General features: G+C 35.9%; 1 protein-coding gene across 6 annotated transcripts in view; it reads right to left on the bottom strand.

Moving 5' to 3' along the window:
- Positions 1-15,432, bottom strand: part of ADAM28 (ADAM metallopeptidase domain 28) — a 52,247-nt gene extending 36,815 nt beyond the window's left edge. For all 6 annotated transcript variants that reach the window (XM_019714147.3, XM_074338689.2, XM_019714118.3 and 3 more), the window contains exons 1-6: positions 15,256-15,432; positions 9,588-9,691; positions 5,840-5,916; positions 3,215-3,293; positions 2,023-2,099; positions 184-376 (exon numbers count right to left, since the gene is read on the bottom strand). In XM_019714147.3, the coding sequence (XP_019569706.3) occupies positions 184-376; positions 2,023-2,099; positions 3,215-3,293; positions 5,840-5,916; positions 9,588-9,691; positions 15,256-15,304 (579 nt within the window). In that variant the 5' untranslated portion in view covers positions 15,305-15,432. The remainder of the gene's footprint in view (positions 1-183; positions 377-2,022; positions 2,100-3,214; positions 3,294-5,839; positions 5,917-9,587; positions 9,692-15,255) is intronic.
- Positions 15,433-16,172: the final 740 nt, after the last annotated feature.

The raw sequence follows: 16,172 nt of genomic DNA, 5'->3' as shown, positions 1-16,172 counted from the left end.
ATAGTTAATCCATAGCACTTATTAAATAAATCTATGCATAACAAGCTGTTAGTGTCTCTAACACCTGCTAATGTCAACAATGACTATAAAGTTTCATCCAATTGCAGCTGCTCAGAGTGGAACCCAGATCAGCCAGGACAGCATACAGACAGCATTACGAATAACAACCAAAGATATGCATACATCCAGACTGGTGGCAGGTGGGGCCACATTCTGCCACGATCCGTGTGCCCATAACATGTCATCCATCCCACAGGTACTGTTGGCCTGCTTTTCGTCGGGATCATGCTTGAAGAGCGCATGTGCCTGGGCATCCTGGTTTGTGAGGCCTAAAGGCTCAATGAAGTACCTTTCATCGCCCTGACTGAAGTAGCCCCTGAAAAACATGAGAATCCAGGCTTCTTAAAAAATATTCCTGCATTTGAGTGCTACAGACTTAGAGACTCTAAACAGTGACCAATGCCAAAACATTCCACGCTCATGGCAGTAGAATACAGTGTAACATTACAGCTGAAGACCCCCTTAGAGATGACCTAAGCTTGTTTTCATTAGGAATAAATGGGACCTATTGGGGAGAAGTGACTACTACAATGTCATATAGATAACCTAGGTCAGAGCTGGCACTAGAATGAAATTTCCTGACTCTCAATCCATTGTTCTTCCAATCCTCATGCCTTGTCTGCTCTAAAGATGCACTGAAAATGAAAGAGATTTTGGAGTCTTATAGATAAGGGTTAAAATTCTGGGTCTATCATTTACTAGCTATGATACCATGGTAAATTACTTAAACTCACATAGCCTCAGTTTCTCTGTCTGTAAATGGGAATAACAATACCTACCTAATAGGACAGTTGTAAAGATTGAAGCAGATAATATATAAAGCACATGATCAATAAATAATACCGATTTCATCTCACTTCTCTCTGCTGATACTGTGAGCTGAGCTAAGATTCATTCAACCAATATTTAGAGAGAACCCAATATTTGTTAGGCATTGAATAAAGGCAGATGGTAAAAAAGAAAAGTCATGGTCTCTCCTATCATAGAGCTTACATTCAGATGAGGAAGATAGACATGGATTATATATATCTGTCTCTCTCTCTCTCTCTCTCTCTCTCTCTCTCTCTCTCTCTATATATATATATATATATATATATATATATATATATATATATATATATAGTTACAGCAGATCACTGCTAAGATTAAAAAGCACAAGAACATATAATAGGGAGACTGGATTAAGTATTCACAGAATTAGAAGACAAGAGTGGATATGAGAAGATAAGTTAGATGGTTCATTACAATGATTTGCATGAAGATCATGGTAGTTTGGACTAGAATGAGAAAATGTAGTGAACAATCTCAGGAAATATTTAGAACATATAATCAATAAGGCTTGATAATGGATTGAAAAGGGGTAGTTGAGAGGCAATAAGTCATCAAGAAACCTAGGTTTCTGTATGGGCAAGTGGCCGGTTGATTATATTATTCATTGAAATAGGGGAAATACCAGATATTGGATAAAACTATTAGTTTGATTGGAGGTATATTAAGATTCACATTTCATTAAGATATCTAGATATGGAGATATATAAGAGGAAATTAGATAACCAAGGCTGGGTATCAGAAGATATCTTACTATAGACAGATATATGAGGACTCCTTAAAACAGAGAAAGAAATGAATACCACAGGTATGGATAGGACAGCAAGAGATTTTAGAGTGAAGAGAGAAGGTGGAGAGGAGCTCCCAATCCCTAAAGATTCTGACTTTAAAATTGGGGCTCAAAAAAGCAAACAAACAAAAGCAACTCTATAAGCAATTCAGATGTGTAATTGATAAACTGCTATCAACAGAAGTCATATTTCCTTCAAATTTCAAAATTTTTGAGCCCTTAGAATTTTCCTAACTATACTAAAGTTAATTATATGTGATATTCTTCAGGTTTATTAAAACCCACACATCATCACCATCACCATCATCACCACAGGTACATACAAACCATTCAAGAAGTCTTACCTTAGACCCCTACATGTGCTGATGCTAGCTTCAGAAACTTTTTCATCAATGATATGTCCTTGGTAATAACAGTGATCCTAAAGAAAAGAGAAAAGGGGTTTTATAAAGAAAAGTGTGCATGATTTTTAGACCCCTTGCTAAATTTAAGTTTGAAATCTTAAAACAGTGTCTATAATGTTTTTAAATTATTTGATGCTGAATAACAGTCAACTTGGAGATATGAAAAAAATTCTTTTTTATGGTTAAAATCTATATTATTTAGCTAATGATCCCAAATGCTTAGAGAGCGTTAACTAAATGGCGTAAAGGTTGATGTTGCAGAAAAAGGATAACAGGGAGTATACAGTCTGGAAAAAACAAAGTTACAAATGTACGTTTAAAACCTGAGATCCCAAAACATCACACATTCATTCTTTCCTTCATTGATTGCCATTATTTTTTTCTAACACCTGTGAGTATTTTCCAGTGAATGTGTTATGAAGATTATGTTGTTATTTCTTAATTTATCCGAAGAGTCTCACCAGACTAACTGGAGTAGTACAGTAACCCCTGCCTCCCTTTTGACCAAAATGCCCAATCCTAACCTTTTTCCATGTGGGTGGACTTAATCAAGTACGCCTTTCTCCTTTGGGATAGATGAGCTATTGGCCCATGTAAACCTCTGTGCCATTGCTATAGACGAGACTGTGTGGAGGCCTTCCAATAGAAAACGCAGCTCAGAAAAGATGGCAATGATAAGAAATAAAATAAAATAAAAAACCACTCGTGTTACTTCACACTGTCACCTACTCTGAATAAGAGTCAAGAGTGGAATTTATTTAAAGAAAACATAGAATTCTACAATTCTACCATTGAGGAAATGTCTGGAGTTTGAGAGACTGCATGATCTAGAGATTGAAGAACACCACATGTATTTAATTTTTCACTCTTCTAATGAAAATAAGAGGTTCCTTCTGCCCAGCCTCCAGGGAGCACTTGAAGGCTGGAAAGGGTTACTGTGGTCGTCAAGGAATGACTCTGTTCTTACCACACTGTACAAATGATGGAAGACCAATTAAGAAATTACTACTACTGAATAAAGCACCAATGCGATAAATGCGATTTCCCTTTCACAATTGTCTGGAAATCACACTGCATTGGGGTGTGTGAGTCATACCTCAATTAACAATGAATCTAGAATATTCTGTTTTACCATGATCTGTGGGCTAGTGGTGACCTCCTTTCCAGTGGAATTATAATGTGTTTCTGTGTAGTCTGGTGCAAGGAGATCCCTGGAGGGGGGAAAAATAAAAAGGTCATGGTTACTCATGCTAATTGCAAAGTCCAGTGATCAAAGTGAGAGCTTTCACTGGGTGTGCAGAAACGTTTTTACTCCTAAGTTCCTTCTCCTAACCCCCCTCAAAACAAGTCCAAGCATGAAAGGGATGCTTAAAATGGAAAGACTGAGAGAGGGACAACGACATTCCTGATTAATGTGGAACAATGTCTGCTTTGTCATCAGACTTTGCAGACTTGTCTGAGGAGAGATTTGAGAATCAAATGGAACTGAGAAGGGTAAAGTTGATAAAAATTACCAAAAAAGTAATGTTCCTCACCAGTTTAGGATAACTGCATTTCCACCTGGCCCTTTCAGTACCAGTGACTATTAACTGTAGCAGTGAAGAGTTTAGTGGAAATTGACTTGCATTTGGTAACTATAGCCCTTTTAGCACTTCCACTGAGCTTCTTAAAATTCTTTCAATTATCATGCCAGAAAATAGGAGCCTGAACATATTTTTTAAATAATCAGGGCAAAGAGAAAAGAAAGTGACTAAGACGTATTAAATGCTATCTCTATACAGGCCACTGGGTTAGACATGTCACATGAATCATTTAACATAATCTCTTCAACAATCCTACAAGGTAAATATTAGTCTTCTTATTTTCCAGACGAGAGTAAATAATTTGAGTGGCACAGGACCATATCTAGGTCTGCCTCAAACCAAAGCATGCATTATTTCCATTATATCACATTGTTTCCAAACTCCAGTCAGCTGTGATATTTTGCAAAACATGAGAGTCTATGTGTCTATCTTGCTGTCCTTTATAGAACAATTTAGGGATTAAAAAAGCTTTAAAGCAAATAATTAGGAAAAACTGCTTTTAAAGTAGTCTAGATATAGGATGGTCAAGATCTGGGTGAGAGCTGAAGCAGCGTAATTTGAAAAGAGATGTTGAATTTCAATGAACGGGATGAAGGGTATGAAGGAAGCAGAGCGCAATGTGATGTAGGAGAAAAATGGACAGGTTAGTGGATAGCTGCACAGAAAAGGCATTGGTGTTGGGATCAGAAGGGCTCAGTTCTGGTTTTACCACTGATTTTTTCTTTGGCCCTTCAGTGGATTTAACCTTATATATGTCTCCTTTTCTTTTTCTTTTTCTTTTTTTTTTTTTTAAGAAAATGGTTGCAAATTGTTTTAATATCTAATCTTTCCTTTTTTTTCAATTATAGTTGACATTCAATATTATTTTATATTAGTTTCAGGTGTACAGCTTAGTGGTTGGACATTTATATAATTTATGAAGTGATTCCCCTGTTAAGTCTTGTACCCACCTGGCACCATAGTTATTACATTCTTATTGCCTATATTTTCTGTGTTGTTCTTTACATCCCCATAACTATTTTGTAACTACCAATTTGTACTTCTTCACCTCTTCACCTTTTTCACCCAGCTCCCCTAGTTCGGCAACCATCAATATGTTCTCTGTATTTATGAGTCTGTTTTGTTTGTTTGTTTTGTTCTTTAGATTCCACATATAAGTGAGATCATATAGTGTTTGTCTTCCTCAGTCTGACTTATTTCATTTAGCATAATAACCTCTAGGCCCATCCATGTTGTTGCAAATGGTAAAATTTTATTATTTTTATGGCCAAGTAATATTCCATGTATATATGTATGTATATATGTATATATACATATACACACACACACACATATATGTGCCACATCTTTATCCAGTTGTGTATTGATGGGCATTTCGGTTGCTTTCATATCTTGGCTATTATGAATAACGCTGCAATGAACACAGGGGTGCGTATATCTTTTTGAATTACTGTTTTGGATTTCTCTGGATAAATATGCAGAAGTTGAATTGCTGGGTCATAAGGTATCTCTATTTTTAATTTTTTGAGGAACTTTCATACTGTTTTCATAGAGGCTGCACCAATTTGCAATCCCACCAACAGTGCACAAGGGTTCCCTTTTCTCCACATCCTCGCCAGCACTTGTTGTTTGTTGATTTATTGATGAGAGCCATTCTAACAGATGTGAGGTGATATCTCACTGTGGTTTTAATTTGCATTTCTCTGATGACTCGTGATGTTGAGCATCTTTTTCATATGTCTATTGGCCATCTGTATGTCCTCTTTGGAGAAATGCCTGTTCAGGTCCTCTGCCCATTTTTAAATTGGATTGTTTGTGTTTTTAGGTGCTGAGGATTATCTGTCTAATATTTCAGTGTTACAAGAAAATGCAATGATGTAGGGAGTTAAAAAATCTGTCTGCAATCTCATAGAATTTGATAAAATGTATGTCTGCCTGCACCTCATTCATTGCTTTATTACTAGAAGTATCAAAACACTAGTAAACTTGTTTTAGTCAATGTGTTTCTACTGCTTCAATAGGAAGAAATATTCGCCAAACCCCTCAGACCAGTTGAGAAAAAGAGCTGATTAGCCAAAGTTTGTGAGAGCCATAAGTAGTAACAGACTCAATTAGCACACTTTCCACATGGAACTTGCTGTTGGTGAGGATTATATCAGAACTAAGACACTTACTTGGATTTTTTCAAATAAAGCACTGCGATTTTTCCATTAACGGTCATTTCATACTTCAATTCAGTTTCAAATTTTTCCTGCAAAAATGCACAAACATTTGCTGGTAATTAAAAAAACACACAAATATTCATTTGGCTAGGTCCATCTGGTCCAGTAAAAGGCACAGTTGTATAATAATAATAACAAGACCCCTTTTCTTCAGACCTTGAGAGGTAATTAATCTAGACTGAGACCTGTGTAGCTTCTTTGGATCCAGATAGTCTTCAGTCACATGCAGCATGAATTCTGAATGTTTTCAGTAGTTGTTAATTAATTCTTCACACAAGAAAGACCAATAGCATCAATACTAAAACCACTAGAATAAGTTTCAAGACCTTGGCTTATACTGGTAAGATAGTGTGCTTATTAGTCATAGGATGTACCTGAGCAAAAAGGAAAGATTCTATGTCAAGGGAAAGAATGTACCTGCTGCACAACAGACGAGGATGTCACTGGCTTCTCTAGTCTATGCTTGGCAGATACGTGTGTAGAACTCAGTAATCCTAGCAGGGCAGGACTGAAATATCAGACATGCAGAGGTAGGTCCTCATATCTACAGATGGGCCAAGGGCTGGAATCACAGAGAGACTGTTAAGATTTAGTTCTGTATGTTCACGGGGAGGGAACTAAAGCCACATGGTATGATCACCCGATAAAATATAGTATACTAGTTAAATTCAATTTCAGATAAACAGTGAATATTTTTTTTAAATATAAGCCTGCCTCATACAATAGTTGAGAATACTTAATGCTAAAAAAAAAAAAAAAAAACAACAACAAAAAAAAACATTCATTGTTTATCTGACATTCAAATTTAAGTGGATAGCCTGTATTTTCATTTGCTAAATCTGGCTATTCGACGTCATGGTAGAGTCCAGGTGATGTAAGAAATAATGGAAACTAGACATCAGTATATAGGAAAGGAGATGAGGTTCTGAGATACCTAAACATGGGAACCATTACCAGGGAAAAGCAGATTAACTCTTCTGGAACATTTCTTTAATCAGGAATTACTTTGAATGGTTCAATCAGATACTTTCTATAGGGTTATTTAAAGGCATCCACCAATGCCTGAGAACACTAATGTCACTTCAATACTAGAAAGTAAACATGATTGAGTTATATGTATTTGTGAGACAGCATGGATGCATTCAGTGCTCACCCCATTATATCCATCATGTCCAATAACATGTTGTCTTTTATTCTCTGCAACTAAAGGGAGCAAAGAGAAACTTGCAAATATACTGGATAAAACTACAAACATAAACATAAGATTTACCATATAAAAAAACATTAAAGCATTCAAATTATTTAGGCAAAATTTCCTTTGACTCTTTATGGGATTTAATGTTTCTATTTTCTTTAAAAGATAAAATCAGTGTGTTTTGCAAAGATTTCTTTGAATCAATGAGCATTTATGGAATCCCTTCTGTAGGACAGGGACTGCGTGGTGAGGGTGAAGGATAGGCAGAGACATGTCAGAGACATAGAAAACACTTTTGTTTTTTTAATTGACCTGGGCAGTTTCAAACCAGAAGAGAAGATTACATACACACACACACACACACACACACACACACACACACACACACACACATGCACACCATCACTGCAATAAAATCAACATTAAAAAAAAATCCAGAGCCAAATTGTGAAACACCAACCAGGATTAAAACATGACTTCAGGAAAGGGATCTATCAGTAGATGCATGATTATTCCATGTTGACTTCACACAGAATGTAAGATGGGTTGGACTTTACACATAGGCTTTACATATACTATAACTAGCAAGAAATCCTTAAGGAAGGGCATAGAGATAGAAACAAGCATATTATTAAGAAGTGCCGTGAAAATACCAAGGCTGACTTATAGAAGGTTATGCTGACAGCAGAAAGAAAACAAAATGGCTTAATAAACTGTAGCATTAAGCACAAAGATCCTTAAAAGTGAGCCCTAAGAAGTGGAGTATGGTAGGGTATGCAAGATAGCTACTCTTGAACAGGGAGTTAACAACCGCGCTGTGCTTTGCTTTTCATGTACATTATTTCAAAATAGCCATAGAAAATAAACATTACTATTATTATCTCAATTTTAAGGCAAAGAATTTGAAGTTCGTGTGAGTCTAAATTTATACAGGGAGAATTAGCAAAGCTAAGACATGAACAAGATAAACCTTCTGAATTTACATCCTTTACACTTTCACTATGGATCAGGAATACATAAGGTTCATACAGTCAGTTAACTGAGTAGTAGACTAGATAATGTATTTGCAATAAATATCAAACACATTATAATAACTGGATCCATCCATCTACTCAATCATTTCAAATATTGACTGATCATCACATGTGCCAATAACTACTCTACGGTTTTTCATCAAAATAAATTGTTCAACAGCTTAAATTTATTTTTACACTTTTGGAGAACTCTCTTTATAATTGTGACTAAAAAAACGACACTGGAACTGTATTCACATTTTTCTTAAAACTAGTCAGTGAAAAAAGGCATCTGGCATCTGGCATTTTTAAGAGACTGACACAAAATATTTGAAGAAAGCCATACAGACTGTTGACGGAAAGGAAAGTCAATGCATATGGCACCCCTTTAAATTTAGAGATTTAGCGGAAATATTTTGTTGAGATAATTTTTGGAAATAGGGTCTACTACAGGTTCTGCTATTATAAATGTTTGCTTTAAAAGAAATAATCTGTGAGGAAATTTGTTCAGTAAGGGGAATATGAGCTCCCCAGTGAGTTGCACCTTCCAATAGATAGATGCAAGTCATTATTTATGTCGCATGTATCTGGATATTCCAGGCTCCCTGCAGAAGACTTCCAGGTCTAAGTAATTAGAAAACTGTTGTTGAATAAATCATCATGTTTTAGCTTTCCTCTAATTGACAGAAAATGTGTCATTTTATTAAGTAGTAAGAATTATACAATCTTTAATAGCTGCTTTTTTAGAAAAGACAGAGGTAAATTTCACGTTTAATTACAGTAATTAATCTTACTATGAATACATGCATGTATTCATCCACAAAATTTTATTTTCTACTTCATTTTTAATGTTAATGGCTTTGTTTCTATGTGTGCATGTGTAAATAGATAGATTATAAACTGTATCAAATTTCTTTGGGAGTACACAGAATAAATTATAAATTACCATAAAAGCATTAAAGTTCACTCTGTGTGTGACCATGGACAGTTTATTTTAATTGTCAGAAACTTAACCTGAAAAATAAGGTTAATAATAGAATGTTGGGTTATTGTGAAGATTAATAAAGATAACATAGGTCAAAAAACAAATACAAATGTATATATATGAATATGAATATATTACATATAGTTATATATTTATATGTATATCATATGTGTGTGTGTGTATAATATATATTATATCAGGGGTGCCAAAAAAATGTATACAAGTGGACATTTTCATCAATGTTGCTCATGCAGTAGTTCACCGTAATCAGAAGTTTCTGGACACTGATGGTAACCACTTTGAGCATCTCTTGTAGTTGCAGAAGTCAAACGTGACTTGTATTCATCTTTTGTTATCTGCATATATTGAGTATTACAATTTTAATACAGTTTTCTTTCTTAAAATGTGTATACATTTTTTTAGCACTGTGTGTGTGTATGTGTGTGTGTGTGTAAAATATGTATGTATATTCGAGATTCTTTGTCTTTGTTAAATCAAAGGATGTACCTGTTGGTCTGGCCCCTTGACCTCTCTTTTATGTAGTGGATGAAGTCTTCTGGGATAAACCACTTCATACTTCTTTACTTCAGGGAGTTCTTTTACAGCATTTACTGAGAGAAAAAAAAGAGTAAGAGAAAATTCAGCTGAGCAGAACTCACACAGGTGGGTCAGCAATGGTGATCTTTATTCTCAATGAGCGATGCCACACACAGAGGTGTTGAGATATGGAAGAGGGTTATTCAAGTGCAGATACCAGAAGCCATCAACAAAATAAGAAACACATTCTTCCTGCCAAATCTTTACTTTAACCTATATCTACAAATGTCCCACTGAAAGTTTACAAGTGTTTCTCAACTTAGTGAAAATGTTTCTTTTGAATTTTCCCACTTCTCTTTGTTATCCTGGGTCTCCTGACGAGGAATGCAGCAAGCAGTACTAGCAAAAGACAGTATAGGAAGGTCAAAGCCAAATAAATCCTCTAAGAAGCTACTCAGTGTAAGAGCAATTGAGTTGAAGCACTCTGAAAACTATACTGTGTTAGAAAAATGAAATAACTAATAACTAATGGATGCCATTTTGGAGTTCAATATATTTGTTCTGGGTTTTCCAATAGCAATGTTTTCCATTAATAAAAGAAACTAAGTCATTAAGAAAAGGTTCCAATACCAGTTCCATAGAAAAGGCCGGTATTGCAATACAGACACACCTTTATTTTTCCATCCAAAATATGAAAAAAAAAAAAAAAGAAAGAAAATTAGAGAAACATACAACTAGTACACAAGTACTGGCCTAGAAGGAAAATTTTTGATCCTGCCGTTATACAGTGAAAGAGAACTGGAAAGTTATCTCATCCAACTTTTTATCCGCATCTTGAATTCTCATTTCAATGTTGTTTCTAGAAGTTATTTCTGAGAGAAATTCAGTTTTTCCAAAGCTAATACGACTTTCTATTTTCTTTTTTATTTCCCGACGTGGTCCAGTCTCTGCTCTGTGCAGAGTGGTGCCTGAGGAAATGTCAACAGACTTGCTCTCTGGCTGCTGAAGGGGCTGCAGTTCCATGTAGAATGTAGATGCAATAGGATCCTACCCAGTGATTTACTAACGCTGTGACTGGAAAGCCTTCAGTTCTCTGTGTAATAACTAGAAGGCTCTCTAAAGGTAGCCCTCATTCATTAAAGTACTCAAATTAACATCCAATTGTAATATACATTTAGGTTAATATGGATGATCTTTTAACAAATAAAACTGAATATTTTTTTGTGAGTCCTCTTGGATGACGGTACACTTATCCCAAAATACCCCAAAGAATATTTAGTTTTAAAAAATTCCTTCACAAACTCAAGTAGGAACTTTCAGAACTTCCCAGTGACGTCAATGTTCTTTTATCATTTCAGGACGGCTTCAGTTATTTTGACCGCTCAAGAGCTATTTAAATCTAACTTTGAAAGATGGGAAATGTGATTAAATGGGCTAAAAAGTTGAGGTGTTAATGTAATAAAATGGCTTTTGTTTCAGTGACTTGAGATTTACTCTTAAAAATATTTCAAAATCACATCCATTGCGTCAACACTAGGATACATTAACGTGGGGTTTAGTTTCGGTTTTTTAATTGTTTGAATAGAGGAGGCAGATTAAATGAACCCTAAGGCCACTTCAAGTAGCCTACGATTTTAGGCAAATAAATACAGAATTCCCTATAAACTTTTTCAAGAGATGAAGGTCATTTGAAGAAAGTTCTAATCAGCTGTGATAAAATAAGTCTCATGACATAGTCATACTTCCAGAACTGCCTCACAAGGTTTTTCATTTACCTCTTGCTGTTATAATCATCTTTTAACTTCTATTTAGTGAATTTTTGGTAAAAGAAAATAATAACATTAGTTATAAATGATTTTTATAGCAGAAGTTCAGAAGACTAAAGGGACATTAAATCAATCATTGTCTTTTTATTGAGGGAAAATTTTTAGAATTACCATAATTATTTCAAACCAATAAGATGCCAAGAGGTAAGCAAATTATTCATGCAAGAAATTAACTGATGGTAATGACACGTTTCTCTACAGCCTCCTGCAACTGTGATGCCAAACAAGCATACCATGAAGCATACCTATGTCTGGTGGGATGTGTCCTTTCAGTGCAATTAGTCCCATGAACATGGACTTCATGAAGCTCTGTATTCGCCAATGTTGCAAACAGAGTAACTCTTAAAGTGCTATATGAAAAATGGTTTTTACCCATTACGTACCTTCTTCTGAAAGGAAATGTTAGTCAAACCTGCCCTCAGCTTATAAAATAATAACTACCCAACTGATTCTTTTTATAAAAAAGGAAAATGGTTAACACATGCACATTTCTCATTCAGAAGAGGTGAGAAAGGAAGAAGCTAATCCAACCAACACAAGTTGTCTTTGATGTATACACACTGATCTTCATGCTTCTAGAAGTATCTAAATTCTAATATTTCATGAAATCAGAAATTACCTCTTAAATACAAAGTTGAAGTATGTACATTAGCAGTTAATTTTATTTCTAATTCTTTATTTGATAGCAGAGCACTTCCAAATGCAACCAAAATAAATCAATAAATAAACCATAATTTTTAAAAAAGTCTTCAGCAACCTCTTACTCTCTTTAATTTGAGATGAATGATTTCCAGCTCTTCCCAGACTCTTACGACATACCACTTACTCTAAAGAAAAGAGACAGAATTTCCTGTAATGGTCTTTATTTTTCTGAAACCAAGAAGGCGCCTGAATGAATGCAACTTGAGATATAACAAACTGCACTGCAGTTAGAGATGCAGCAGACCTAAATATTGTTTGGCTCATTCACCCTTAAAACTGATGGAGATGGTTCAGCCTCCTCCCAGCTGAATAACACAGGCTAATTATTTTGAATTCTGTGGAACAATCACAACTAACCGCCATTCAGGGATTACACAAATCTGAGCTGTAACACAATATGTTTCTACTAATTCATTTTAATACTTGCTTTCTCTCTTCCACAGAACTCATATGTGCTGGATTACTGTTGACTAGCAAACTGGATCAAGAAAATAAATCTGTTGTTTTGGTTTAAATTGGATAATTATTTTTATGTTTATTAGTTTTTAACACATTTTTTGCAGGAAACGAGTAAACTCGTCATATCGCCTCTAGTTGGAACCGGCAAAAATTTTGCAAAGTAAATAAATAGAGACCTCTTTTTAAACTAAAACACTGAAAGTTTCATAGAAAAATATCAAATAGATCGAAAGATATGAATATTTTACGGAAAGTCTAATTTTGGCGAGAAAATGTCAAAAAAGCCCCGCGTTACGAAGCGATTTGGCGGGAAAATGCCCGCTTACAAAATTTAAAAGGTTAAAGGTTGTTAAAAGATTAATAGAACAGACATTGGTCTGGATTGCTGCTTTATTTTTTAATGTGTTTGGGGCCATTTTGAAATTTAGCACATTTGTATGTAATATTGACATTTTCATTTTTACTCTGATCTGTTCAAAACTGTTTAAAGCAATGTCTTTCTAAACTGAACACATGACAGTAAGCCCTGAATCAGGGTTTATGCAATGACATTGATTTAAGTTCTGGGATTCTTTGTACCCCCTCAAACCATCTGGTGATTTCAAATTCCATGTAGGATAAGTGAGTACAAACACTGAGGGAAAAAACACATTCTAATTAAGTCTATCATTTTGGCTATTAAGATGAAATTATATATACTCTCTGGGGTCTTCTAGTCACCTTAGGAAGTCAAGAAAGAATTGTTAATTTGAAATAAAATAATTTCAAAATTATTGTACCCCCTGGATATTCTGCTGCAATATAGTAAAGACCTTTCTCCTTTGTCAATGCACTTCATTCCTCCCCCCAAAACACGTGTCACATCCTTTTAAGTATTTTTTTCTTTTCTATGATGAAATCCCATAAGGTATTTTTCTCAGGGGATTGTTAAGCTTATTAAAAACAGTTGGCCTGGTTTTACCTCATTCTTTTATTTCATGTATATGAGAAGAGGGCAAAAGTCATGGTCTGAGAAGCACATATTTGTGTGTTGTTTTTTTGGATGATGGGGGCTGACAAACAAAAAAAGGAAGAGATGGTGAAATGAAAATTGCTTCACTTCTTACATTCTGACTGGGAAATAAATCTACCGGAAACAATATCAGCGTATTTCAGTGACCAAGGAGCCAGTCTTGAAAATACAAAGTGAAATGTAAAAGGAGGGGGCAGCTTTCTGTTTGAGAGGTAAGACAAGGTGGGCAGCTTTCTGTCTGTCCCCCCACTCTCACAAGAGACACTCAGAACCTTTGTTCCCACGACCAAGTAGTTGCAGTATCACACTTTTAGGCATGACTTCTAAGGAAATTGCATCTCTTGGTGCCATGCGGTGAATGTAAACATGGGGGAACAGAATCAGTTGGTATGCCCCATTTCACTGAAAAGGCTATAATGCGAGTGGACTCCAGTGTTAGCTATGTGATTCTGTTCATGGGTCCAGTCTGAATCTTTATGCAGTCGGATAAAGCTAGTACGTAGGCAATTCTTATATTTCAACCAAGCAAAGGGTCCCACAGAGTTTCTAACGATACTATTTTTTGGAGACTGTAGGGAAAGAAAATTTTTATTAAGTTCAACTCAAAAAGTAGGAATTTGAAGTCAATCACTTGAATGCCTAGCACAGTTCTATATTTAAAGATATTACATCAAACATTCACAAGTCTGGGAAACAAATCAGAAACAAGAGGAAAAGGAAAATCACTTTTAGTGACAAAGCACAGAGTGAGTGCAAGGGGGAGGGGAATCTTTTCTCTTCCTGAACCCCACAGTTCTTGTTGATAATCTGTTCCCATGCCTAGTCCCAGCAAGCATTCTAAAACCCAAGAAAAGTTTGACCAGGGATGATTCCTAGGCACTGAAGGGAATGCGCTAAGTTAAATAAGCTCTAGAAATAAAAATTGGCCAAGGCAATGTGTTTCCCAATCCAGTTTAACCAAAAGCTAATGGGAGAATGTATCAGAAATGGAGAGACGTGCTAGACAGGATTGATTATGAGGCAGTAGGGTTCCTCTACTTTTAAATCCTTAAATGTTTGATATAATCAGCAAAATGGAAGTGAATGATCAGCTTACACTTAGCAACACCATTCTTGTCATCAAGTCATATTGCAATGATTTATAAAACCAAGTCGGTCAACTATGTCTAATTAGTCATATTTATTATCACCAGGAATGAAAGGACAAAATATAAAAATGGACACTCCAAAAGAATAGGAAATGCCAACCGGTCCCAGTAATAACAGCATATACTGTCCAAAGCCGTCCATACAATGATAACCAGTCAACCCCACTGCATCTTTCCTGCTCTAAAAATGACAGGGTGGGTTTTGATGAATTTCACTTTTTGACTTGAAGATCCTATTCATAATTTAAATTATGGTGAATGACATCTTCCCTTTGGTTTCTAAATTCTCAGAACAGACATGTAAATATTGATTAAGGACGTCTCCTTGCCGCTCCTTTACACTGAGTGTTTACATCAGTCACAGACCCCCAAAACAAAACCAGCCCAACAGGTTAGTAAAACTGCTGGGAAAAAAATATATCAGAAGAAGATGAAAAGCAAGCTGTTCACTGGTGCATTTAACAGAACATGAAAAAGACTTAACCACCTACCTGGACCTGGAGAAAGGAAGAAAGTGGCCGCCAGAAGAACTTGCAACATCCTGGGTGATTCCAGGAGCACGGTCTGCCTTTCTTGCCCAAACAGACGTGTACTGCTTGGTCTGTGGCTGCTTCCTATCAAGTGAGACAGAATGGAACTCCCAGGTGCATTCTCGTCTCTGTTTCAGGAAGTGTTTACTGAAGGTGTTGTACAATCTTGAAGCTGTGGTCACATAACAATGGCACAGCAGGCGGAAGTTCTGGGTGCCTCCTGGCTCTAAGATTCCTTTATCATAAGCTATGTTTTCTCTTTCCTTCTCCTGCCACATTCCCCGTTCAAAAGCAGTGCATTTCCAATACATTACTATAGCCCAATAAGTCACCATAAGATAACAGCTTCGACATATCTTGACAAATGTATGTATTTATTATGATCTAGATGCAGGTAAGAGCATTCTTGTTTTGAACCCATGCTCCAAACTGTGTAGTTCCTATATATCGGCATTTATGAAATACTGGGAAAGTCCCCCTTTTTAAATACATGCCTGACACCATTTGAAGTGCATGGTATACAGTGTCATTAAATCTTATAAAAATATTTTCGATGTAAGTCTTTACATCGCCAAGTTACAGATGAGGAAATTGAAGACCAGGTGTCTGAGGGAGCTGTCCTAAGGACTGTAGCACTGTGTCGCTTATGAAAGATTATTTTGTGGTAGCATTCACTAGCAGGATTTGCCCAGATCCTAGCTCCCTCTCTCAGGGAGCACAGTTCACTGCGGAATGATTGTCAGAAAGAGAAAATCCTTCAAGTAAGCTGGCTAGGGAGGGATTTATAGTGAAAGCATCCTACAATACCCAGGAGGAAGCAGATAATGAGAATTAATGTTTCAGGGAGGACCTGGTCTTTCAATTGGTACTGCCTTTTT

This window comes from Rhinolophus sinicus, chromosome 15 (assembly GCF_057876585.1).
Source record: "Rhinolophus sinicus isolate RSI-liver-muscle chromosome 15, RSI-T2T, whole genome shotgun sequence".
Lineage (NCBI taxonomy): Eukaryota > Metazoa > Chordata > Mammalia > Chiroptera > Rhinolophidae > Rhinolophus > Rhinolophus sinicus.
The sequence above is the reverse complement of the archived record's forward strand: the minus strand, read 5'-3'. Positions and strand labels throughout refer to the sequence as shown.